The sequence below is a fragment of the Opisthocomus hoazin genome, chromosome 1 (genome assembly GCF_030867145.1).
Source record: "Opisthocomus hoazin isolate bOpiHoa1 chromosome 1, bOpiHoa1.hap1, whole genome shotgun sequence".
In the NCBI taxonomy this organism is placed as follows: domain Eukaryota; kingdom Metazoa; phylum Chordata; class Aves; order Opisthocomiformes; family Opisthocomidae; genus Opisthocomus; species Opisthocomus hoazin.
In genome coordinates this window covers 64,370,571-64,397,382 of record NC_134414.1, presented here as the reverse complement: position 1 = coordinate 64,397,382, position 26,812 = coordinate 64,370,571, and the positions used below count along the sequence as shown (strand labels likewise).

Genomic DNA, 26,812 nt, shown 5'->3' with positions numbered 1-26,812 from the left:
AAAACCCTGACTCCTTCTCTGCCTTCTAAGAACCATGTTTTAAAACAATGAAGAGAAGCCTGATTCTAACACAAGGAAAATAACTATCCATACTGACCATGGCTGCTTTTAAAATACTTTATATTTTAGCATTTCAGATCTTTCATTGCGTTTTCTTTCTAAACATTTCTTGTAGGCTGCATACCAATGCGAGACCGTATGTTACTGTGAGTTTTGTGGCAGAACTATGAATCACCAAAAACTACTATAATCGGCTATTACACTGCCCTGACAGAGGGGTGTGCGTATTAAAAACCACACAATTAATTCATTACTTTTCATGTAATTTTTAGTTTTCAAACTTGTAGATACTTTCTCTATATGCTTATGGAGTACTGTGTGAATAAATTAATCTGCGATATACTAACAAACCGACACCAACAATCTCTCTTTACAAAGCAAACATGCACCTATTGTACCAGTTCCTTACACATACTTACTGCTAAACTGGCACGTTGTTTAAAGAAGCATTCCATCCAGATACATTCTGCTTCTATTTTTGCTTAGTACACAAGCACACCTAATACAAGTAGAGACAAATATTATATTATACTTAATATTTACCTAAGTATTTTTGCCTCTATCTCGTCTAACATGTCCCAGCATCTAAATTCTCTGAGAGACTCCATGCAGCAAAGTACAAATGCATTCCAGAAACACTGACTTCACAAGATACTGAGGCCAAGGCCACTTTCATTTAAAAACACCCTGTCAGCAGCCACAGAAACGTAGCAATTAAAAGCGCTTGCCCACAGAGTCAGAACACGAGGATCAACGCTCTCCTCAGACCGCAGGGTTCAGGCGCACAGAGCTTGCCTCCCAGGAGAAACTGTCCCCACCCCATCGGGATGGGATGGGACAGCCTCTGCCCTTCCAGCAAATCTGCCGCTGTACAGATCCGCGAAGTCGCCGAGTCAGCCACCAAGTTGGAGCGCTACTACAGCCTGGGGATAACGGCAGCGCTTTGCAAGGGCAGAAAGCGTGGGTTCTGCTCTCGCCACAGCGCTAGCTTAGGCACACTGCATTAAAATGCCATTTTACAAAACACATCAGGCTTACAAACAGAAAATGCTCTGGATTTGAACCTGAATTAAGAGAGTAAAAGTAGTTATGCAACTTATAGAACATCTCGGTTTTATAGATACACAGTCTGCAGAACTTGGTAACAACGAGTTTTGTTTGCACAACCGCACGTGCACTGCAATGGAGAATTTGTCTGCACAACTGCACAAGTGAAATATAAACCACTTGGAAAAAGGCAGGGAAAGTTTTCTGCTTACAACTGATCTGCACCCTTCACTTGTGCCTTTACACGTGCACTTTCCCTTCATTCCAGTTAACACAGTACACTGGAATAGCAGCATATTTTATTCCATATGTGTAACAGCATAACATATGTAATATCCCAATATACAAACAATATATATTTAGAACTAGACTAACCAGAAAAATCTTAATTTTTTTCTGGTGGGGATATATGTTAATTTATATATCTACTGGCTACCTCTACTGTTTTCATTCCTACAGGTATTTGCTTTTCATCCCTATTAATACAGCCCTCATATTTCTTTTATATGAGCAATTAGTTATACATCATTGTGTGCCTGAAGCATAACAGAAACATAAAATACCTGTAATACGAGAACCAATAAAAATCCAGAATAATAAACAAGATCATTAATTTTACACTGATAGGGCTGGGCAATTATTATTCTTCTACTTGGACTACTGGAAAGACAGCACTTCATATGCACTGAGTTATGATCCTGTTCCATTGTCATTTGTGTTCAAGGAATTAAATGTGGACTAAGTTTATATACAGCAACTTTCTGTATCTGTGCTCTGATTTTACATTATACTATTCCTTTTTACACTTGATGCTGTGTATGTCAGCTGCATCTCATTTTTCTTTTTTTTTCTTAAGCATCTTCTCCTCCCCTGAAGAGAACTTACAAAACGAAGAAAATATTTCCCAAAGAAATTTTAAAATCAACTTATCCCTCAGTCATAAAATTTACAGCAAATGAATACAGCTGAGTTATCCTCAAATGTTTATTCATTTTAATTTGAAGACAAAGCTTAATCATAACCAGATATACATGAATCCACTAACTAAATTAAAGCATACAGATAAGCACTTATCTACTCTACTCTGATGATACAGGATGTATTCAAATAACGATGACAGCAATGCGTTAGATCTGCATTTTATACTCTCATTGATGTACTGTACAATAGGTTGTCTCTTGAAAATCCTGAGATACACAAGCCAATTTTCCACCTAAACAGATATCTAAAAAATTCTTTACTTCTCATGAAAAAAATTTGGAAAAAACATTACTTTTTCCTAAAAATTAAGAACTTTCATTAACTAGCTTCTCACTGGGCTAAACAAGCTTCACAAGTTTCACACAGAGATTTCACGTCTGTACTACATTTACTTCTTCTTAAACTGGAATTTAGGAAGTTATCCAGTATTTTGTGAAAATGATAGCCTATTCTAGTAGCAATCTGAACAAAGTAATTAAGCTTTCTCTAGTCATCTTATTCAGTGTTTGACCTGTACAGGTCCCTCTGGAAACATATCAAATTTCCATTTACTCAAAGTAACTTCTGAACTATTTCACCTTACGCTTTTTTAAAAAAAAAATAAACAACTTTCATTCACCACAACTTCAATGATAAGAAGCTACTTTATAACTGAAAACATCTGGAAATTCTGTGTCAACTGAACAGAGGAAAAGATGAGGATAAGCGGTCTGGGAAGGTATGCGTCTACTACGGAGATGAAGAACTCTAACAGAAAGGGCTGTTTTCAAACACGAAGGAAAACAACAACATTTACTTGCAGAGAAATCACGCAAATTGGCAATAGAGAATTCTTAAAACAGAGGATTCCTATACTATAACAAAGAATCAGAAAACAGTTTATGCAAAAACTGTTTTAAAAAATGCAGTTTACTGCAGAAATTACAGCTACAAATTCCTTGTTGAATTAAAATTAGGTCCTCAACCTACGCATACAGCCATTAACTTCAAACAAAAAGAAACATGACCGTATCTCCTGAAGTGTAATTAATTACTGCTGGTATTCATCATTTGAGCCTTTGGATTCATCCATTGCTTTTGCGAAAGCAGAAGTGTAGCCAAAAATCAAGATGATCCACCCCTTTTCTACCACCTCCACCACCACAAAGATATTAATACAAACCATTCTTTAGTTTTCTAATTCGAGTGACATCCATAACAGAAAAATAAAACTGAAGAATATTGAAGGAAGTAAGGAGGGTGGATTATAGCACTGAAAAGCTTGCACTAGTCACATAATTATTTGTGTTTCATTCTTTTGTTGAATGAAAATTATACAGTGGTGGATCCAATAAACTGAACTTTATTCTTGGATACCTGGTCGAATGTATTTAAGTTCTTGCTTAGGCCACTTAGATACTTTGCTATTATTTTTGTTCTACGTTTTAAGTGTATTACCTACACAAAATCCACCCACATTGGAGGAGGTCAGCTCATGGCTGTCCGTGACGCCGAGGCCCTATGCACACCAGTGGCTGGGGAGCTGCTCACAAGGCGGCTGGGGAGGGCAGCTCCCACCCAGCCCGCCGCTGGCAAAGGGACTCGGCGCTGGCTGTGAGCAGCCAGGAGTGGAAGTCTGTGAACAGGCAACAAAGCCACCATCACATGGATCCAGAGCATCCCCAATGGTTGACGTCTGACTTTGAAGGATCAGTTAAGTACTGTGCCGGGAAACTACACAGCTACTAGGTTCGCTCCCTAGATGTAGGTTCCTATTTGCTTTTGTCTCTCCCGCCCTTTGGTACTCTGCAGAAAGCCCAAGCTTTGTACAGAAATAGCAGATTCTAACCTTCATCAGCAAAACTGAATCAAGTCTTTGAATCAATGAAATCACAAAACAAACACGTTTCATAGCCAGACTGGCAATCGAAAAGGGCAAGATGAAAAATATTCCTGTCTGAAACTGAACTAAACAAAAGATTCCAGAGTTTGGCGGCGGGATGCTTCTGGGCTGTTTGTTGCTGTCTCATGTAAAGGAGGGTATTCTTCCTTCAAACTCTATCTTGATTGCAAGATCTTTAACTCCATTGATGAGAGAAAAAATTTTAAGCATAAGAAGAATACTAGTCAGAGCCCAGAATCTGACCACCTGTCCTCCAAAGAACTAATGGATATATATGATAAGCAGTTAGCTTCAAGATTCTTCTAGCAATTAAGATATTGGACAAAGCACAAAGGAAAAAGAATAAATGACATTTACATTAATTTAGTTGGTAAGTTCTTGGTACACAAGCAAGCAGATCTCACCAAAGTTTCTAAATTTTAATTCTCAAGTCAGCTCGTTAGAATCTTTTAATTGTGACAGTGTTTGTTGTTACATTGATAGGGTGTCACCAGAAACAACTGTCTGATGCTGAAAATTCTAGTACACTAACTTTATACAAACTTAAGTATTGGCATATACGTTGCTGCCTTCAGAATAACAACAGAGCTACCTCTGTTTTAAAAGAAAAAATATCAAATTAGGATTCACAGAAGTTTTTAACCTCTGTGGAAACAAGAAAACTACTATTTTTGTTTGCACTGCTTCAGGCAAACAGTATTACTCACACTTGACCACTTATCTTTTAAGCCTTTCATTTTGGGGAAGCAAGGCCTCTTAAGTGGCCTACAGCCAGCCTGCATCGAGGACCTCCGTTACAAATAAAGTGGTTAAAACCAGATGGTTACAGAACTCAAAATCCTGAAAAAAACAAAGAGCAGCAGAGAGCAGTTAACACTGCACAATTCATTAAGATGCTCATGATAAAGGGAGAAAACCACAGCTGACCCAGAGACCGAGCTGCTGACGAATGATCTGCTGGCAACCAGCGGGAGCCACGGAGCAGCCTGCTGCTCGCGCTCCCTGCGCAGAGAGCAAAGCGCTGCACACTGTGAGGTGGGGAGGTTTCGGCTGGCGAGAGGAGAAGAGTTAAGGGAAAAAAGAAAGGAATCACTGTTGGAAGAGTCCCAGTGGTAAACAAAGTAAATCGGGATGCGAACACTGCTGCTGCAACGCACAGTTTGCGGCGGGAGCAAACTTCTGAAGGGGAATGGGAAGGTGGCCCTCCCACTGGGCTACCGAACCGCACCACAGCGGCAGTTACCTTTGTCACAAGCCACAAGGGGACACAGCCCACAAAGTCAGGAGCCCATGTCACTCCAACTTAATAGCAAAAAGTAAACGCAGAAGTTCAAAAAGTGAGGCTGGCGTTTCTGACAGCAAAGTTTTGATACAGGCAGCTCTGAATTTCCCCATTTTTTCTGATGGGCTGTTCTACCTCCTGATCAGAAACAAGATTTCTCGTCCCTAGTCTTTGACTTTTCCTCTCTGAAGTTTTAAGACAATTGTTTTTCCAGTGTAAAGCTTCGAATAATAATTCAGAAGATTTTAGAATGTGCTGTATTTACTATATTCTCTTGTCTGCAGCACAGTCACCTGAGAACTCCAGCAAAAAGAAAAATATTAATAAATAATAACATGCCCTTTGCAGTATTTATCCAGTAACAATGAAAAATAAGTGCAAGTCTAAACAACCCTGGTATTCAAAAAACAGTTACCTGCTTTTTACAAACCCAGGCTCAGGAGGTAATTTTAATACGCTGTATCTTAAGGTTTAAAGGAGACAGACCTCTGGTCACATGAAATCCACCCACTGTGATTAATTTCGTCAGCTAAGGGATTTTCCAGATACAAATAAACAAGGAATTACCTCTCCCCGAGCATACAGGCTTGGTTAGGGTAGAATCAGAATGCAAAAGTTTGTCTCCAACCCCTGTGGCCCAGCCTTCAGGGTAGGCAGCCTGTCCCACCTGCCTCCTCGTTGCTGTTTCTTCAGCCCTTCACCCACGAGGCTGGGGGGTGCTCAGCCCCCCAGAGGTGCCCCTGCCTTCTCACCTCGCAGTGAGAGGTTACTGCAGGGACCCAAGGAACCTCCACAGGTCTGTTGCTCCCCTTCCCGCTCCGGTGGGATTCTTGCTGCTATCCCACAGCGCTTTCCCTGCTAAGGAAAAGCAGAAAAGGGGGCCCTAGTGGCTTTTGAAAGACAAAGGAATTTATGAAAATAAACACAAAAAAATCAGGTCATGCTTAACTACTCATCCTTGCCTAGTCCATTAATGCCAGACCAAGGTGTTAGTGTTTGAATACCACACCAAAGGACTAGAAATCAGACTCCATATATGCCGTTTCAAACTGGGCTTCTACTGGCTGTAATGCCCATACTGCTGCACCACACCAGAACTATTTAGCGGCCCTGTTTAAACTGAGAGACAGGTTTGGACTGTGGTATAGGCAGGAATGATTTTCTGTATGTTAAAATGATAAATCAGCAGCAATAGCGTTACATGTTCAGCATCCTTCCTCAGAGTTCGTACGTCCTGGAGATAAGTGCAGTTTATAACTCAGTTGCTCTGCTGCAAGTGGAATCCAGGACTGACCCATATACGAGCTTGTACGCTCAGCTACCTTCACAACTGATAGAGACAGAAGTATAAAAAAAGTACAAGTATAAAAGACGTATAAAAGTAGTATAAAAAGATCCTCTCTCTGTAAAACTCCCTCAGTCTGATTTAAAGACGTATCTTCATTGAATTTAACTGAGCAAGTATAAGTGAGAGCCTAGATAACTAAATGAAACTGAAGTAAATCACTCGAAACTGAAGTAAATCACTCAAAAAATAGTGTGTGCACATATGCAGACAGAGGCGTGCCTCTGTAACTAGCTGTGCTAAACCAAACGCCTAGCTGGATGAGGCTCAGCTATGGAATTAGATTAATCGGGGACCGCAGCAGGAAGGGGCTACGCAACACCCACAGCGACCAGCAGCCACCCTGCGCCTTCCTCCCAGCCGCCAGCAGCTCCAGGCTGACCGCTGTCAGACAGCTGCCTTCCAACAACAAGGAGGAAAGGTGTGGGCAACAACTACTCCTGCGAAGGGCCATCTGTGTCACACAAACCAGTGCTGGTCCAGCTCTGAACTGGGGCGAAATCTGGCAGAGACGGTTTGTTGTTTGAGCAGTGGGTTGTATCCAAGTTCACAGGATGCCTGTTAGGGCCATTCTAAATATTTAATTCAGTAAAAAGCTGCACGCAGACATGGCCTTTGCTCCTCAAGCAGCATTCCATGTGTGGGGTGAGTGTCCCAGCCATGGAGCAATGCCATATATTAGGCACAATCATGGAATGCTTTGGGTTGGAAGGGACCTTTGAAGGTCATCGAGTCCACCCCCCTGCAGTGAGCAGGGACATCTTCAACTAGACCAAGTTGCTCAGAGCCCCGTCCAACCTGGCCTTGAATGCTTCCATGCATGGGGCATCTACCACCTCTCTGGGCAACCGGTGCCAGTGCTTCACCACCCTCATGCTAAAAAATTTCCTCCTTATATCTAGTCTAAATCTACCCTCCCTTAGTTTAAACCATTACCCCTTGTCCTGTCACAACAGGCCCTCGTAAAAAGTTTGTCCCCATCTTTCCTATAGGCCCCCTTCAGGTACTGGAAGGCTGCTGTGAGGTCTCCACGGAGCCTTCTCTTCTCCAGGCTGAACAGCCCCAACTCCCTCAGCCTTTTCTCACAGGAGAGGTGCTCCAGCCCTCTGATCACTTTTGTGGCCTCCTCTGGACCCGCTCCAACAGCTCCATGTCCTTCCTGTGCTGAGGGCTCCAGAGCTGGACGCAGGACTCCAGGTGGGCTCTCAAACCAGGTACTGACCAAACAGTTGTTCAAGACCTCCTAGAATGCTTTCTAAAAGAAACATTACAACTAAAATGACCACCTTCTTTCACATTTCAAGTAGTACACTTGCAAGAGAAATTTTCTAAAGGTGCTGACCACAAAAACTGATCTCTGTATCACGGTGCACCTATGACCCACATGGAATAGAAAGCATCCCTGCTCTCTACTCATACTCTCGCATTCATGATGAGTATATGTTAAATACAGTGTGACAGAGGTAAAGCTAATATTAATATACGGATATTGGTTAGGCATCTTCTTGGTCCAGTTAGGCCAACAAAAAGATAAAAAAAAAAGCTAGGTTTTCATTTCCTCAATTCAAGTAAGTGAAAATAACCACCTAAAAACATAACCAGTTTCAACAGAAAATCATGTCTTTTACACAGAAATTTCAGTAGGGCAAAGCAAAGTGAATCACTGAGACAACACTGTCTTCATTATCACAGAATCACAGAATCACAGAATGGTAGGGGTTGGAAGGGACCTCTGTGGGTCATCTAGTCCAACCCCCCTGCCAAAGCAGGGTCACCTACAGCAGGCTGCACAGGACCTTGTCCAGGCGGGTCTTGAATATCTCCAGAGAAGGAGACTCCACAACCTCCCTGGGCAGCCTGTTCCAGTGCTCCATCACCCTCAGAGGGAAGAAGTTCTTCCTCATGTTCAGACGGAACTTCCTGTGCCTCAGTTTGTGCCCATTGCCCCTTGTCCTGTCGCTGGGCACCACTGAAAAGAGTCTGGCCCCATCCTCCTGATGCCCACCCTTGAGATACTTGTAAACATTTATTAGGTCCTCTAGCAGCCTTCTCTTCTTCAGGCTGAAATATTATTATATGAAATATTATTATATTAAACTATATTATATATTATTTTATTATATGAAATTATATTATTATATGAAATATTGTTATATGAAATATTAATTTAAATGTCCTTTTTCAAAGGAATGTCATGATTTTGAATGCAACATAGATGTGAACATCATGAGTATAAACATGTCACAGAGCAGATGTTGCAGAAGTTTCTTCAATGAAGACACTCAAGAAGAGTAAACAGCTGCCAGAGGTAAACTAGAGGACTCTGGGATTCCTCATAGTCCTGCTTTTCAATGATTCTAAGAAAAAACGACCTCTCTAGACCCTTTTGTAAACTTCTGCCTAAAAGTCAACAGATACTACGCAAGTCAACTGTCCATTTAAAAAAAAAAAAATTCTCAGTTTGGTTGGGGAATTACCATTAACAGACTTCAAAAGTAGTTCTCTCTACAAATCTACCTTCTCAATACTCCAATTCAACCAGTTTGCATTTTGGCTTTATTCTGGTGAACAGCTGAACACAGCATAACTGTTCTTCTGCTCTCATGGTCTGTCCTTCTGCCTTTCACACTGACAACCTTAAGTGCTTAAGCAATTATCTTAGAATATTTGTAAAATCAACAGTTTATACACATTAATCTGAAGTGACCTAGGCACATCATGAAACACTGGCATTTTACTACGACCACATACAGTTTTACCACTGAGGTGCTGAATAATTCCATTCCAGTATGATTACGCATTCAGCTTGCACGGTTCTTTGATTTGTTTTTTTAATCACTAACTTAAGCTAATGTAATTTTTGTCGACATTGCACTTATTTTCTTGCTCATATATCTGTAACCTTACTTTTAAACAAGACACTAAACAGGGACGTTAATTAGGAAACTAACAGGCATGAGCAGAGAAAAATCTTTGTACACCAGCACTGTTTAACTAACACAGAGTGTCTTGTTTTGCAATTCACAGTAATGCCTACAAAAGACAAAACAAACATCTATCTATTTTTGGTCACTAAACAGACAGAGGATGGCAGTAGGTGTCAAGGATAATATACATTGACTCAATTCATTGAATTTCTTAGAAAATGAGCAGAACTTACAGAAAATGATGTGCCATCCTTTGAAACTGCAACCGGGTAAATTCCATCTCCTAGACGCACAGAGAGCTCCCAGCTACTTCTCTTTGATTTAGCAATAGGAATTCTGAAAAAGAAACAGACAGAAGAAGAATTTTTAACAGAGATTTCATGCTTCTCCCATTTTAACCAGAAGCATTTCCCTCATAGGATAGTCGTGAAGGCAATAAAATATCATTAATCTATGGACACAGTTGGAGAGCATACTTTAAAAAAAAATTAAATACATTTTTCTGTCAAATTATATATAAGGAGCAAATACACTCTTACTTTCTTTTCTAGATTTGCCTTGACACACTGGGTATGCTGATAAAGTTATAGCAGGCTCTCGAATATAGCCAGCACTTGCTGCAGAATTAGCTCAGATCACATGAAAAGCAGATGAGAAAGTGGGTTGGTAGGAGAATAGCAAGTGATAGCTGGAGCATTCTTCTTAAGGGCAAAATATAATCACAATTTCTTTCATCTCATTCTCAGTAAACCTTAATTAAAGGTCAATTACAGACAAAAGATTCAGCCAAACAAGTAATACAAGTAATTTCATAATTACTATACATTTTAAAGTATCTCATCCACAGAGCCCTTCAAGCAAACTGAAAAAATAATGATATATCATGACAGCCCACATGCAGGATTATACCTATGCCTGCAGCATTCTGTGGCTGCACCAGTTATCAGGTAATACAAGAAATGTGAATTTTTTTCAACTTCAGCTTAAAGAAGCACACCTGACAGCAAAGGAATGAGATCTCAGTCTCCATTCTTGGAAGTTCAGAGTGAAACAAGTAATTTTCAGCTGTTTTGTTTAAACATATATTTGATTTCAGTTTCCTCATTCCAACTTCTCAAGTTTCTTCCACTTTGTTGTAACAACTGGTGTCCAAAGGTATGCTATAACTTTTCTGATGAGTGGTTGCCATACACTAGCATCTGCAAGCACCACGTAGCCTAAAGAGGAGGTACGAATGTGGGGTTTAAACTCCATTAAAACAAAGACACATTATTTCAGTATAGCTTTTGTTCCTCACTGACTCTTACACATGTTTAGACTCTCTGTAAGAAAACTACAGAGATAGTAAGTGCATCACCTTCAGGCCTCTTCTTCAGGAAAATTTCTGCTATAATGTTCATCTACTCTGCGTTATAGAGCTTGCTACACCATTTTACTGAAGCCTTCAGAGTCTTAAAACTTGGAAACATGTCTTTCTGTGTTGTGCCACGTGCCACCTCTTGAGGATTCAGGTGCCCAGTGAACCACATCTCTGCCAAAGGGAATGCTCGGGTTTCTCTGTGGAATCAGCAGGGAGAAGCACCTGTGAGGCCTCTAGAGGCCACAGGAGGAGAAACTGTCTGCCCAAGCCAGGGAGAACACACTGACTCGCTAAGGATTTCAGCAATTGTTTTAAGAAGGCTGGGTTTTTAGACACCAAAAATCCAAGCAAGTACAAGCTCAGGTACCTAATCAGACAAGGAGTTTCCAAAAACTGTGCCTTGCAATGTGCCTGAAAAGGGGAAATGGAAACACTTCGTACATTATCTAGACAAATAGATGCATACTTATCATTAGCTACTTCTGGATCCAAGCAATGTAAGGCTTCCACCAGATTTTGCCTAACATCCTACCTCACCTCTAACTATCACTATCCACAAAGTTCATGAAAACAGATATTGAAAATAGCCTGTCCCCTTACTAACGATGCCAAGTGTTACCTTTCCCATTTAATATACAGCAAAAATTGTCAAAACAGCAAATCTGAGGAAGTATCTGTGGCTCACTGGGTGCAACGACATTTCTCAGCACCTTGCCTTGAAATTCCTGTATGTATCCCAAACGTTTAGACTGGCTGATAGGAAACAGGACAGACACGGGAGTTCCTGAAGAGGAGGAAAAGGAATTTCCTGCACAGGTAGCAGGCAGCGAGCCGAGAGATGTTTTCATCGCTCTTCCTGCTGTCAGAGCAGAGGTTTGGCAGAGCCTGGCTAAATTCTCCATGGTACCCCACTGCAATAACTAACAGAATCTGGCCTTCTACAGCAACTTCATATTCTTGTCTAAGAGGTAAGACCTCATCTCAAACACAGCTTAGTAGATCCACTCCACTGGTGGCACGAGACTCCTCGTAACTTTGCTGGCATGGCCCCGCTTCATATTGCATTTGACTGGAAGTGACTTCATGAATCTGGCTGCTGGCCATCAAAGGGAAGACAGTCTTGTTCTCCAGCAAGGATTATTTTTGTTCGGTCCTGTCTTGCTGAGCTTTGTCAAGTGTATCTCCAAACAGGATGCACGCCTCTTGAAAGGCACAGCTCCAATCACTGCTTCTCCTGGGTTTCAGACAGCTGCACAGGCACACAATTCCTCTGGCTGCCACACCGGTGGTCAGGAGGGCACGGTCCAGAGCTGCATCTAATACCAAGTACGCAGCAAGTTGGGCTTCCCCCTTGGAATGGCTAGATCCATTTGCACAGGAACACTTTTCAGCTTTGCTAATCAAATGCCTGTGGCTTTGTAACTGTAACCTACAGTTACGCTGGCTAAGACAGATACTTACATTAGCTCGTGAGAATCCTACTCTTTCTTCATTAAACCAAATCCCTTTCAAACAAATTATCTTACAGTAGGAGACTCCATTCCGATTCTGGGATTCAGAGGGGTTTTTTTTTATATTAGTAAGGATCACAAAGTCCAAAAGTAAGGATGAAAGTCCAAGTTTTTCCAAGATGGAAAGGAAGTTGCTCAAGTCTGTAAACTACTTCAGAAATGCAGAAGTTTCTATCAGGGCTTTTTGGTGGTTTTGTTGTTGTTTTGTGGGTTTGGTTTTGTTGGTTTTTTTAAAATGTCTCAGAAGTCTCAGTGCATGGCAAATAATCTCTTTGTTCTGGGGCAAGGTTGTTTCCTTAGCTCAGAACCCTTCCACGTCCTCCAATGAGAAAACATTTGAACTTCTGAATATATTTTCCACTAATTAATGAAAAACTACCCAAACTTCTGGCTATTCTAAAAAATGTGTAACTTTTAAAATTCTACATACTGGGCTGAAATCTGACATATTCTATTCACAGAAAAAATACTGGGAAAAAAAATCACGTCATTTTCCCCATCATAAAAAACATGAAAAACTTAAGGTGTTTCCCCCCAACCCCAGATTCAGAATCCACATGATATGGGTTTCATAGAGTTCAGCAGGTCCTCCCGTTCTTTTCCCAGTTTTGGTAAATGACATATCATTAAAAAAATTACCTTCTCTACATATAAAGATCACCAGCTGCAGGAAGAAACACAAGTTTAGGAGCAAGATGAGAGCCAGGTGAACGGGAAGCAGGGCCACCGAGAGCCATGCACTGTTTTCCCTTGTCAGGAGTGTTCCACATAAGGAGAGGGATGGAGCAAAGACAGCACCGCGGCCACAGTGACTGGAGGCGGATGGGAGAAGGGTCTTACCAACTCCCTCCATACAGAAATGAGTGTTTCTGCACCTCTCTCCTCCAAATTGCCTTCTAAGAGAAGTAGGGGCACAGACGAAGAGTAGGGTGATGGCCTGGCTCTGAGTCATAAAGGCATTATTCCAAAGCATTGAAGTTATAAAAACACGTCAATGGTGCAAGAAGAAAAAACAGTAGTGTTTGCCTGCTTAGTTAGTTGCAGTTTGTTCAACTACAGATGATGTCATGGTCCCATAATTTATTTCATACATTGCGCAGTGTATTATGTCCCTTTTACCCCCAACTTCCATGAGAGAGAGAGAGAAAGAGAGAGAGAGAGAGAGAGAGAGAGAGAGATACTTTATAATAAGGCAGCAATTATAGCCCCTGCTTTCTTCGCAAGTTTTCAATGTGGAAAGCAGACAACTGCTAAAAATTTTAGATCGACACACACTTACTATGCTCATGGAAAACAGACACTAGTTAAACTATTATCTATTCTAGTCAAAAACAAATAACGAAAGAAAACAGACTTTCACAAAAGCAAGTCAAGTAATAACTCTGCCCTGGCCCGTCCATTTTGATTGTCATCAACCAATCAGATAGAATGAACTCAATAAAACTACAATTTTCTGCAGTTTGTGGCAAATAAACTCCCCTTTCCCGATTACTGTTGATGATGTAATGAGCTATGATAAATGTTACCAGCTCCTAACAGGTCAGGAAATTGAGTATAGATTTTTTTTTTTTTTTACTTCCAATTCAAAATATGAGTTCTAACACTGGGCGGGGGGGAAACTTACAAATCCCCTTTACTTCTGATATTTTTGCTGCATAATACTTTATGTAAACACAGAGAAATCCCAAACGATCATAAAAAATTCTCCCGTTATGAAAGATTATAAGCGTTTGAAAACCACATTATATGACACTCCGTAAAGCCGTTTTTCAATTGTGCAATTACCTATTCAGCAGTTAAATAAAAGTGAAATATTGACTTAAAACAATGTTAATGGTCAAAGAATCATTAAGAAATCCTTCATCATAACTTTCACAGCAGGTGGCCTGTAAAATGATCAAGAATAATGTGCTGGATTCTGTAGCCACCAAGGTCAGTTTCTGCATACAAATCTTTGCAGGGGAAGAAAAAAAGACCTTCAGAAAGTGGGCCATTCATCTGAACCAAGTTCAGAGAATTTCCAGCACTGTGAAAAGATATGTTATGCAAGCACATAGATGTATTCAGTGGGGGTAGACTGAACCAGCTACATGGAGACTACAAAGGAGCCCTCCCATGGCTCATGAATAAGTCGAGGAAATGATCAGAAAAAAATGGAGAGATGTTTAGACAGATGGCCCACTTAAAATGCCTGGGACAGGGCATAAGCAATTTTAATGAAACTTTAGATCTACCATATAAATTGTTTCTTATTTTCTCCACACTCCCCCCTGAAACAACTCAAGAAAGGCAAATAGAAATTTAACAACTCAAACAAGAGCCTATCTTACGATGTAAAAAAAGGAAAAAGGGAAGTAAATCTCACACTTTCAAGCATTATTCATTTAATAAGTTCATATACAAAGAAATATCCTTCACAGAACCTTCAACTATCAGATGAATATAAAAGCAGGGAATGGATAGATTAAAAGAATTCTAAACAGAAGTGTACTGCCAAACAAAACAAAAATCTAAGCTTTACTATCCGAGTACTTTCAACACTTTCCAACATAAAAGTTCATCGTTGCACAGAAAAGATAAAAGCAGCACTTTCACAGGATTATTTTAAGAACTAAAAATTATGTGAAAGGAACCTAAGAATCTGGGAATATTTTATTCAGCAATTTGAAGTATTTTCTACATCTATTCACACACATTTTCTACATATATTCAGAATGATCCATCTATATATATATCACACGCACTTTTACACAAAAATGGGGTTTCCTTCTTTCTGCTTTATGTATGCGTATGTATACATATACCCCTTTCACCAAGAGTATGAAAATATACCATCATTAGAGTAAATTATAGTTCTGCATATGTCATACAAAATAATAACCTCTGCTAGCCTGTGCGCCAGCTGATCAGACAAAGGCTGAAAGAATTACTCAATGGTTATGTCAAAAGGGTTTTACATTACATTTTCTTACATATTACATTTAGATCAATAACAAATATGCATATTTATAGCCATGTACTCTATCTGAATAGCGACCACAGGAAAAAACTAAATTACATGGAAGGTAAACTATAAAACAAAAAGCACTGCTTTAACAGGATGCTATGGAGTGCGCTGTGCTTTGATTCAAAACAGTGTACATCTGGATGCTTCCTCTTCCTTTAACAGCAGCCTTTTGGGTGATTTGCATTGACATAAGGGCCTGCAATCCAGTGCCCAATGAAAACCTCCAGTACCTTCATCAGTGAACCTCAGATCAAGGCTAAATAAACAGTTAAAGCTAGATCTTATAAATCTAGGGTGAATTTAGCTACCCAGATCTAAGCATGTGGCTCAACCCCTTTCATATTCTGAAGTAGTAACTGACAAGTAACCCTACGGACAGCCTGAGGTCGCCCTGGCTCAGCCTCTTTCACTCTGAAGGTGTGGAAGGGGTGGGGTCCTGCAAAGAGAAGTCACCCAATCCGACCACTTTGCAGCTAGCTTCCTCAGCAGCCTGGCAGGGGAGCAGGAGCTGGAGGCTCCTCTGCCAAAACTGTCTCCGTAGCCTTAAGGAGAATGTGTGCTCCAAGCATGCGGGCAAACAACAACAGTTCTAAGCCTCTTAAAAAATCTTCTCTGGCTCTTTCAGCTTTAAATATATCAGGCAAAGGAAGTAGGATTGCTGCTATTGCCCATCTTGCTCTAACAAATTCATGCTTACAGTGGGTACGTCCAGAGAATGAAAAGATTTGGGTTACGCGTCTCCCTCAGCCTGGGAGGGTTCACACCTACCTCCCATTTGGGCGTCCTGGTGGATGACAGGTTAACCATGAGCCAGCAGTGTGCCCCAGCTGCCAAGAAGGCCAATGGGATCCTGGGATGCATTGAGAAGAGTGTGGCCAGTAGGTCGAGGGAGGTTCTCCTCCCTCTCTACTCTGCCCTAGTGAGGCCCCATCTGGAGTACTCTGTCCAGTTCTGGGCTCCCCACTTCAAGAAAGATGAGGAGCTACTGGAGAGAGTCCAGCAGAGGGCTACGAGGATGATGAGGGAACTGGAGCATCTCTCCTACGAGGAGAGGCTGAGGGAGCTGGGCTTGTTTAGCCTGAAGAAGAGAAGGCTGAGAGGGGACCTTATAAATGTTTATAAATATCTCAAGGGTGGGTGTCAGGAGGATGGGGCCAAGCTCTTCTCAGTGGTGCCCAGCGACAGGACAAGGGGCAACAGGCACAAACTGAAGCATAGGAAGGTCCATCTGAACATGGGGAAGAACTTCTTCCTTCTGAGAGTGACAGAGCACTGGAACAGGCTGCTCAGGGAGGTTGTGGAGTCTCCTTCTCTGGAAATATTCAAACCCCGCCTGGACAAGGTCCTGTGCAGCCTGCTGTAGGTGACCCTGCTTCGGCAGGGCGGTTGGACTAGATGATCCCCAGAGGTCCCATCCAACCCGTACCATTCTGTGTGATACTGTGATCTCTCAAGGGAAAGAGCCAGAGCCCAGGCAGGCATTAGGGGACTCACCATCCTACCCTCCTGATGGTAGGAAGGAACGAGAGATTCATGGAGACTCAGTGAATGCAGCTTTGCAGTCTGATGATGCTTCCTCCGGGACAAGAAGTTTTGGCATTTGGTCCTACGCCAGGAGATCTCTACGCACTTTGCATTTAACAAACTGGATGAAACACAAAGCAATTCTGGGAGCTGCACGTACAGCCCAAGAACTCTCAATTTCAGGGGAGGGTCAGACTGCCCAGACCTTCAGCAGATGCCAGCATACCTTGAAAACTACAAATAAACAAATGTAAAACATGATATCTGAAACTCATTTCCTCTCCTACAGCGTGTCAGGGCCTACTTTAGCATTTGGTTTCTCTTGGAAGAAGGATACATCACCAGCATTAATGCTGGGAAAGAGATGTTGCTCCTTGTCTTATTGCAAGCATTTGTGAGATGAGAAGCAAGGAAGCTTCAAATCATGTATTCACAAGTACAGAGCTAAGACATATATTTTCCATATAATTTACAAGTCTGCGCTTCTGATTTGTTCTTTCAAACCATCTTTCCTAAATCAGCAAAACTATTTACCAAAGAATGAACTACTTGCAAGCAGGTGTTTTTAATCAGATGTGTCAACAATATTGTCTTGTACGTCCTGACAAATGTTATAGAGAGAAAAAATATGAATATCTGATCATCAGCAAAAAAAATTTGGGGCTATTTCTTCTCCATTTAAATTTCACAACTCCATTTCTCTCTAACACCCTTCAGTTTTATTAAAAGTTTACTTTGGTCAGTTTGAAAAATCAGTAATAATAATAAACTCCACAAAAGGAAAATGACAAACTCCTTTACCTGTACAAACTCCCTCGTATTTCCTTGAATAAGGAAACTTTCAATTAACTTATTGTCCAGATATTTAGGAATAGTCTAACAATAGTCATCTCTGTTAATGCTCAAAGAGCTTCAGAACAAATCACTGTGATGCAGTAGGGAGTATTACAGCTCTTCTGTTAGCATCATCCAGCAGCAGTTCTGTCCTCCCATATAACATGATGGTATTGGGAGGCAGCTATTTGTTGGGCAGCCTTCTTCCTGCACCTCCACTCAAACAATGGCTGTGCCCAGTAATAATGTGTTATTTTTCACTTTGTATTAAGTTTAGACTACTACAGGTTTCCTGTGAACATTAAAAATAGGCAGCAAGCAATCTCTAAACTACTAATATGAAAATGGAGGTGAAATGCTTAAAATATTACCTACTGATAAGTTTGATAAGGTGATAGTCATTCAGTTTTGTATCTACACATAAGACAACTTTCCATACTCCATTACTTTTTGAAACATCCAGGCAAATTCCATGTTAGGCTTGCTCAACTCATCCCAGTAGCAAAATCTGCTTGACTCATAGCCTACTGATCTCGAACTAAATTGCCACTAACCGCTGCTAAATTCAAAAGACATTTGCTGCTTTAATCCATCCTCGCTTTTGTCAGAATTTAGAATTTCGGTTACTCACCCACTTTTTCAGTAGAAGTTCTGGAGAGTTCGATATCTCAAAGTAATCAAGACAACATACAGTGGGTGTGAGAACATCAGTGTTTTAGTTCAGATCGGGAGTAGTTCTCAATGCAAATTAGCCCGATGACCCACGCTTACCCTGCTTTGGATCATGTTGCAGAACAGTCTCAGGACATGGGAATCAGGTTCCTGTCTGATCCAAGAAAGACAGAAGCCAGGCTCTAGAAACGCACCCAGCACACTCCAGTCACAAATGGGCATTCAGTGCACAGCACTGGACTAGAATCAATCAAAGTCAAATACATGCAGTGAGAGTATCAATGCCTCATCATGAACTAGAAATCCACTTGAACTGGTACACACTCTAATGACAGACAGATTAAATACTGAAGAATCTTTCATTCACATAAAGAGATTTTGACCTTAATGACAATTTCTGCAATTGCACTCCCTCAAAACTGTAAGCTCAGTATTTAGTTTCAATACTGGGCCATAGCTTAACACGTGAATGAAAACCTGATACTTAAATTCAGGCTCAAAACCCCCTGTTTAGTTGCCCCAGTAAAGAAGAGTTATGTTAAGAATTGCTTAGCACCCGCCAGCTCCTCTCAGCTGAAAGCCATGAGAATACTGTACAGTGGGGCACATTTGAAAAATCATTCTGCCAACTTGGAGGAAAAAAATACATATATCAGAATCAAATTTAAAACTTTGATTTTGAAGAAACCTCAGTCTGATATTCCAGCACTGTCTCTAGTCTGTTATGTATCTTCTTGAACACATCATCATTTCTCTATCAGTAATTTACAAGGTTAATCCCCAAAAAACACATTAACCCATCTCTTCCATCTTCAGAGATATACATCTGCACCCACAGACTGTCACATTCACCATTAAAGGCAGTAACATCTGACTGAAATGCAGCATTTCTTCAAAGAATAAAGTTTATATGACCCAATACAATGAAACCTGTCAGCACCAGCTCAACTTACCAAATCAAGAACCAGATCAGGAGTGAGACACAACTACTACAGTCAAGGAAAAAGGCAAGACATCAGAAGAAGGCAACCCCTGAGGAAATCTGGCAATGGCACTGGGAGTAAGAACACCAGCCTTCTTCAAGGCCCACAGGGAACACACTGTGCAAACTAATGAAGAATTCTAAACTATATTAACCTAATAAAAAAACCTGCAACAAACTGTCTTAGAGCCAAACTGAAAATACCTTCTTCTAGAACACCACCTCCAAATACCTTTTTGAGGTTGTTACTGTTAAGAACTATGTAATGAACACTACATTTCTTGTGTTTAATAGTTTCATTTAGGTCTCTCACCTAAGACTTACTACAGTCCCCTTTCAATGTGCCAGTCCCCTCAGAACTGACCAGATTACCTTGCTACAAGTATGGAATGATTTTCTTTCTGTCATATTTTGTAGTATCAATGATTTGACTTGGTCTCTCTGAAGCCTGTCACATATGCAATATGCCAAAGGTCACTATTTAGAACAGAATTCTACTCAGTTCTTTTGTGCATCTTGGAAAACACAATGCTTGCACCAGACTTCAGCAGGGTTCCAGAGTATTGTAAGAGCTCACTATCTCCTGCAAACTTGGTTGCAGCAGAACCAAAGAGTACATCCAAGAGCTTAACGATCTCATGCCAGTAAGTTTTGCAATACAGCTGTACTGATCATTTGTGTTCTGTTGTGACTTCTCCTTTGAGACTTAATTCAGGACATACATAGAATGCACATTCAGGATGGCACAGACTCCCAGAAAAGGATGGTCAGATTTTTCCTTACTACCCATCCTATATGCCATAGTATAAGAAACAGAAGCTGGCCAAGAACAAGAACAGTGGTTAATTTCCAACAGCCTATTTTTCTAGACAGCAGCTAGCTTTTCAAAAAGATGCTTCTTTACTGCATACACATGATCTAGTGCTGGGTGACAGCACAATATCAACGATGTACCTACCAAAACACAGCCGAATGCAATTAGAGCATTTGGCTAGAGGTACTCAAGCCAGTTTCCAACAGGCAATGTGACAGCTACTTCCTCTCCCTAACGTGAAAAATGTGGTAGATTTCACAGATTCCAAAGCTTTGTTCTCTATTTCTTCTGCACTAGATTCCTATGAAACAAATTAATGCCACTAATTCTGTTAAGTTAAAGAGAAAAAAATTGCAGATGAGAAAAACCCCAAGAGTTCATTAAAAATTATATCAGATAACATAAAACATGCGTATCTTCCATAAGTACTAATTCTTCATGCCTAGAAAATTAAAGCACACAGCAAAACTCCAGTGACTCGCACCACCTTCAATACATCTTCTACTGCACTGCGACGCCAGGAGTTCACACCACTGAGCTTTCATCACCTGATATTAACCATCTTTTCCCTTTATAACTAACAGAAAGAGAAAGGTACCCCTCCACCATGAGTTAGACCTTAGATGGGCTGAACTATCTTTAGGTGACGCTAACCTGTACTTACTACATTACTTAGGTACTATGAATCTGGGCCGCAGAAACCAAGGCTCAAATTGTTGTTTAACAAAGTCATATGCATTCAAAAGAAGATAAAACTCTATTGCTCTCCATACATTTTCATCCTTCTAATAGGACACCTGCTATTGTTCATACTATGGTCTCACAAGTAAAGAGAATAAGAAAAAAAATTGTGTGTCGGTTTCCTACTTAGCTAAAGTTACGTGTATCAGACATGAAAGAAAGAATTTCACAAGAAATTGTTTAAACTAGGACTGATTGTGAAGGACAAAACATTTTAACAGCTAGTGCCTCATGCTCAGTATTAACAGAAGAGACTTGCCCACGCAGCTTTCTGCTGCCTACAGTTGAAGTAGAGAAGCCAGGCTGTGGAGGTAGGATGGACCCAAGCAGCGGCAGTGACATGACTGCACACAAAGTTTCACACAAAGTGGGGCATCTTCTTAGATTTCCTTCTGCTTATTTTGGGAGGAGCACGATCAATCTAGCATGGGAACATAAAAATGGCCATACTGGGTGGCCTACTTATCCATCTAGTTCAATATTCAACTATCATCAGTGGATAGTTAAATAAGGTATAAGAACAGTACAAGAATCTAGTCACACTTCTACAATGCACTTAACTGAAGTTCCTTCTCCTTCCTTGCCTTTCACCAAGACAATTAGCAGTAATCAAAGCAGTTCAGGAATTCATAAAGCAAAGAAATAAATTTCCTAAATAGAAAACATTTTTCACATGCACACACAATATATACAAATAACATGACTTTTATATAACGTGCCATATAGGTACATTTTTATATGCTATAGAAAACACATTTCCTTTAAACATTATTTCTTACACATCCAATTATTACTTAATGAATATGACTACACATATTGTTTAAAAAGATGGCATTGTTCCTCTTTTTTTAGTAAGCTAATACGTAAAACTGTATTTTTCTATGAATGTTCCTCTTGTATAAACAACTGTCAGCAAACAATTTGTTTGTGGTCAAGAGGATGTTCAAAAAGCACACCAAGGCTGTTTTTTCTGATACAGCAAAAATAGACACATTTTGAACAGAAAATCTAAAATAAAACTGTTGCACCAACAGTTCCCTCCAGCTGAGGGAATCCACATACGATGACACCCATGTTCCCTCAAAGTCCAGTATCTCCTCACCTGTACCCAACATAATTTCTCTAAAATGGAAATGACTGCAGACCCTTCTGGGCCTTCCTGCGTGAGACAAGCTGGCCCCATCCCTGAAGAGTTGTGTTCCACCCTTTCAGGGCTGTGAACACAATAATTTCTCACAGCAGTGTAACTTTTTTAAACTGTGAAACAGCAACATGCTATCAGCTCTCACTACCCTTCCTTCTGGGAAGACACATACGAATGACTGAAAGCTGAGGAAGTTGGAGAGAGCTGCGGAATGGTGCTGCAATGTCCAATGTAAGGAGACTGAAGCTTAAATGGCCATAAGACTACCAGGATTCTGGAAATCGCTGGAACAGAGATTCACTGTATTCACTCAGAAGGGTTCACTTAAAATACGTGTTAAGACTTCGGAAAAGGAAGCCTGTAGTACAGGCAGACATACAATGTCCAAGATCAAAGAGTGGAAAAATCACAGCTAATAGAGGAATATGGTGGACTTCATGTTAGTAAACATCTTAAAATGATTGTGATTTGCCTGAGGATCTGAGTAACAAGAAAAAAGGATTTACTGCAGGTGTGGGGGGGGGAAATGTAGGATTTAGAAGAGAAATGCTCCCATCAGTTCAAGGAAACGAACAGAGAAAAGCTGCTGGTTTATGGTGTCTCCCTCGTCGAAGGACATTAAGGGCTGGGAGCAGCCAGATGAGGACCTGCTTTAAATCTCAATGTCTGGTAGAAAAATGGGCAGGAGGGCCTGGAGAAAATTGTTACGGTGTGACCGAGGTGTATCAGATCACCCCCCACGGTGGAGAGAGAGGCCTCACAAACGCATACCACAACACTGGGGTAAAGACAGAAGCTTAAAGCCTAGGCAGGACACAATTCAACAAATATCCCAGATTTTTGGAGGGGCTTTTTCAATCTGGAATTTAATAGGCAAATAAATTATTGGTATCATCGCGCTACTGACTGCAACAAGACTAATTTTACTAAGCACCACAGAGAGACAGGATGAAGACTGTCATCATCTCCTTTCTAAGTCAACGGGTAAACATCCCTGGTTTCAAAAAGACCAGGTCCTGTGCCGTTCTTTCCTGCCCAGTCTTTCTCACACTATGGGCTTTGAAGATACACGTTAAAGGGAAGCCACAGCCAAAACAAACTCCAAGCACCACATCTAATTACAGGGACAAGCAAACCACTAAAGAATGGTCTGTGAAAGATATTAAAGAATCGTCCATAATCACAAAAGGAAAAGTCATCTGAGCAGTCTCAGCACAGATTCAGCGAAAAAGATCCAGGCCTTTGAATACTTAATATGAGCCAACAAAAATAATATTATTTATTCAGGGCACCATCTATCTCAAGCATCCCATCTGAAATATGAGGACATACCCATGTAGTTTTTCCTTTAAGATTCACACCACCACCAGTTATGAGGACAAAAATATACAACATCTAAGGCAGAACAAAGAGCGCTACCTGAAATGCAGGTAGCAGATCACTGATTTTCAGTCGCGCAAATCTCAGACATGAGATTCAACTGTAAGACAGGGAACAGCAGCACAATTAGCAATGTTTCTTCTCAAATACTTCTCCCATTAGAATCAGAGAAATCTACTTTGTCACAGAGCAACAAATGGGCCTGTGGTCTTACACCTAAAGAAATGAAAAATGTTCTTTTTTTTTAATTATCACTTGGTAAAGCATGTACCAGGAAACGTCTTCTCAAGAAAGTGAAAAAAAAAGCTCTCCAAGACTTCAGAGAGAAAGGCAGGACTCATTTTTCTTGTGAAAATGTTTCTTCAATATTTTCACTTACACACACACACTCTAAAACTATGCAGGAGTGACCTGCCTCTCTAAAAGCTGAAAAGGAAGAAGCCTTAGCTCAATCCTCTATGTTTACACTTTTATCCTTAAACAAGACTGAATTGAACATAACTGCACTGAAGGTCAGCTTCTATAGCGGCATATCAAATGTCAAGCCAACAGCTCTTTTATTTAAAATATGTTAGATAAAAAGCTAATATGCTCTCTGTAAGCGTTCCCCTGAGGTTAGAACCTCCAATAAATTAACTGTTACCATATGTTTGGCTCCTTTTGGCAAAATTCAGTAACAAAACACTGCAAAACCTCTTTTGGCAGGTAACACTATTTGGTAGCTTACAGTACAACTTGGGAGAAAAGGAACCTGGACAGAAAGCTTGGAAATTAATAGAAGAAACTGCATTTCTCTCCTTGCATAGTTAGCTATATGCCACTGAAAGAAAAATTCTAACAAAGTCAACTCTACCGGTCTGATCTATCATAAGCAGTTGACTCCTCAAGAAGAGCTGTATCAAATGCAAAACCAAACACTCCAGCTAGTACAGTAATGCGAATATTCTGCATCCGGGTTTTTTTTTTTAAGCAATGCTACATATGTATGATCTATATTGCAGATGAGAAGCTTTGTAAAATTAGTATTCTGAAGTGTTAAAATGCATATTATTAGTGCTTTCATTATAGTGTATTTCTTTAATTATAAATGAGCAAAGTCTGGGCTTATTTGTAATGCTGCATTCTTAAGTTTCATTTATGTTAAAACTAAATTTTTTTTTCCACCACACCTTTTATACCTATATAATTGAGCACAGAACATGACAGCCTTTAACACCACACCTCTAATAATAGTTACAGACAAAGGATATGAAATTTGGGGTACATTAAGGACCTCTATTACAGACTTTTTAAAAATTTCAGCTAAACAGGTGGGTGCAAACCTAGCTGGTCCTATTCCTTTACTAAGACAAGCAGGACTTGCTCTGCTCTGTCAGGTCACAGTTATATGACATCAATGCTTTCTTAGATATGAAAATGTTCACTTCACTTTATGTTTGTAATCATCTATGATAACATACTCTAAATTCATTATTATTCTCATTTCCAATAAAATGAATATAGCCTGTTGTTCATGCCATGATGGTTTGCATGTACAGGAAAACCAGACACTTAAAAATTCCATGTTTCTTTAATCAATTGCATCATCCCATTAAATTCTAATTTTTATGCATATAAATCACTTGCTATTCAGCTTATAGTTCCACACACACATCTGGCAAGCAGTCTGAAGCAGGTTGACAGGTATAGGCCAGACATTTCACTACTTAAAGTCATGTTATTGCATGGTTAATCCTATATTTGCATTAATTTGATTACAAGCACTTGCAGGTAAAAGTAATCCTAAAGTGTAGGTCTAAAGATTATGATAACAGCTTCTGGAAGGTTTTTCCAGGAGAAAAATATTTTTGCTCTTCTATGGATGCTTGCCTCATTCGGCCATTTGGGATTTTATTAATAATCTTCTCATTACAGTATTCATCTTCTGATTTCTTATTTTTTATTTTAAGTAAGGCAATTTCTGTGAAGACTTAACACTGAAATCAGAGACTTCATTACCCTGCAAAATATATCCCCAGTTCAAAGTATTTAAGAGGGTTAAACAAAATGCAAACATTTAATGCAACATTAAGCATGTGAAATAAAAACTTGATTGCCTAGAGAAAGCATGCTATGCTGTTACCCTGGTGACAGGTTAAAAAAGGATTGTGAGCTGAATGGCTGTATGATATGAAATTAAAATGTTTCACATTGAACAATCCAAAATGAATTGGGAAAGGTTAGAGCAGAGGAGAGAGAAATCAATTCTCCAATGGCAATGGTGAATGGAAGTGAAGTCTGAATAGGATTTGCCAGTGGGGTGCAACAGCTGCCAAATATCCTGCAGCCAAAGAATTACAATAATACTGATGAAGTGTGCAAGAGCTTTTGGAATCATTGCAGGGAACAGAGAAATACTCCTACAATAATGGGGCCATTCTGTGTCCCATCCCACTTTCGCAGTTGAATCAAAGGAAAAAGAAACGGTTGAAAATTGTAATACTCAATAACAAAGGTATAAATGAATTATCTATCCCTTCAATCAATATCTTATATTTAACTACAGCCTTTGTGAACCATGCATGAAGCAAGCATACTAACGAATGGACAAATCACGACACATACACGTAAAAGTATGCAGACAATATTGAATGAGAGACTTTTTCTTCCCGTATTACTTTGTTGATAACATTTCTACAGCAACAGCATCCAGAATAAGCTGTACACTACCCAAACAAACAGCAGGACACAGCCAGCGCCCCAAGGAACTTCCCAAGGTAATGTTCTTCTGATGTTCGTGCTTGTCCTTTATATGTTAATAATCTTAGGAAAGAAACATCAATAGATCTTCTCATGTGAACACAGTCACACATGCATGTACTGAGCTCAGAAACCCTCAAACTTTGCCCTTCCATAATATCCTCCAATACTTCCTTTCTGCTCTTCAAAACTCCAGATAAAACAAACAGATGTTGGAGAGCAAAAACGATGCTAAAAATAGCTGTAAAATGACCAGGGAGCACACACTGATTAGCACGCACCTTGCTAGTTCTCTGGTTTCATGCATACGCTTTTTACACACAGACAAACATTAAAGATCAGGTTTAGGAGGTGTAAACCCGCATGAGAGGAAAGAACTGCTGGGCTTATAAAAGAAATCAAAGTAAAGAGAAAGAGGTCTTGCGGTAAAGAGAGGATCTTGCAGAGGAAGAGGTCACAAGCAAAGCATAGAAGAGAAAAGGGCCAGATTCACGACTGAAAAGGGCCAGGAACATGGCAGCACAACAGAAAACACGTGCACACTACATAAATTCAAGTTTCAACATTGCGTGAACAATAC

The 26,812-nt window shown here is 40.2% G+C and overlaps 1 protein-coding gene across 1 annotated transcript in view; it reads right to left on the bottom strand.

The window, feature by feature from the left end:
* PCCA (propionyl-CoA carboxylase subunit alpha) overlaps positions 1-26,812 on the bottom strand; it is a 300,689-nt gene that overhangs the window by 107,827 nt on the left and 166,050 nt on the right. The window contains exon 19 of the mRNA XM_075424221.1: positions 9,758-9,860. Within this exon, the coding sequence (XP_075280336.1) occupies positions 9,758-9,860 (103 nt within the window). The remainder of the gene's footprint in view (positions 1-9,757; positions 9,861-26,812) is intronic.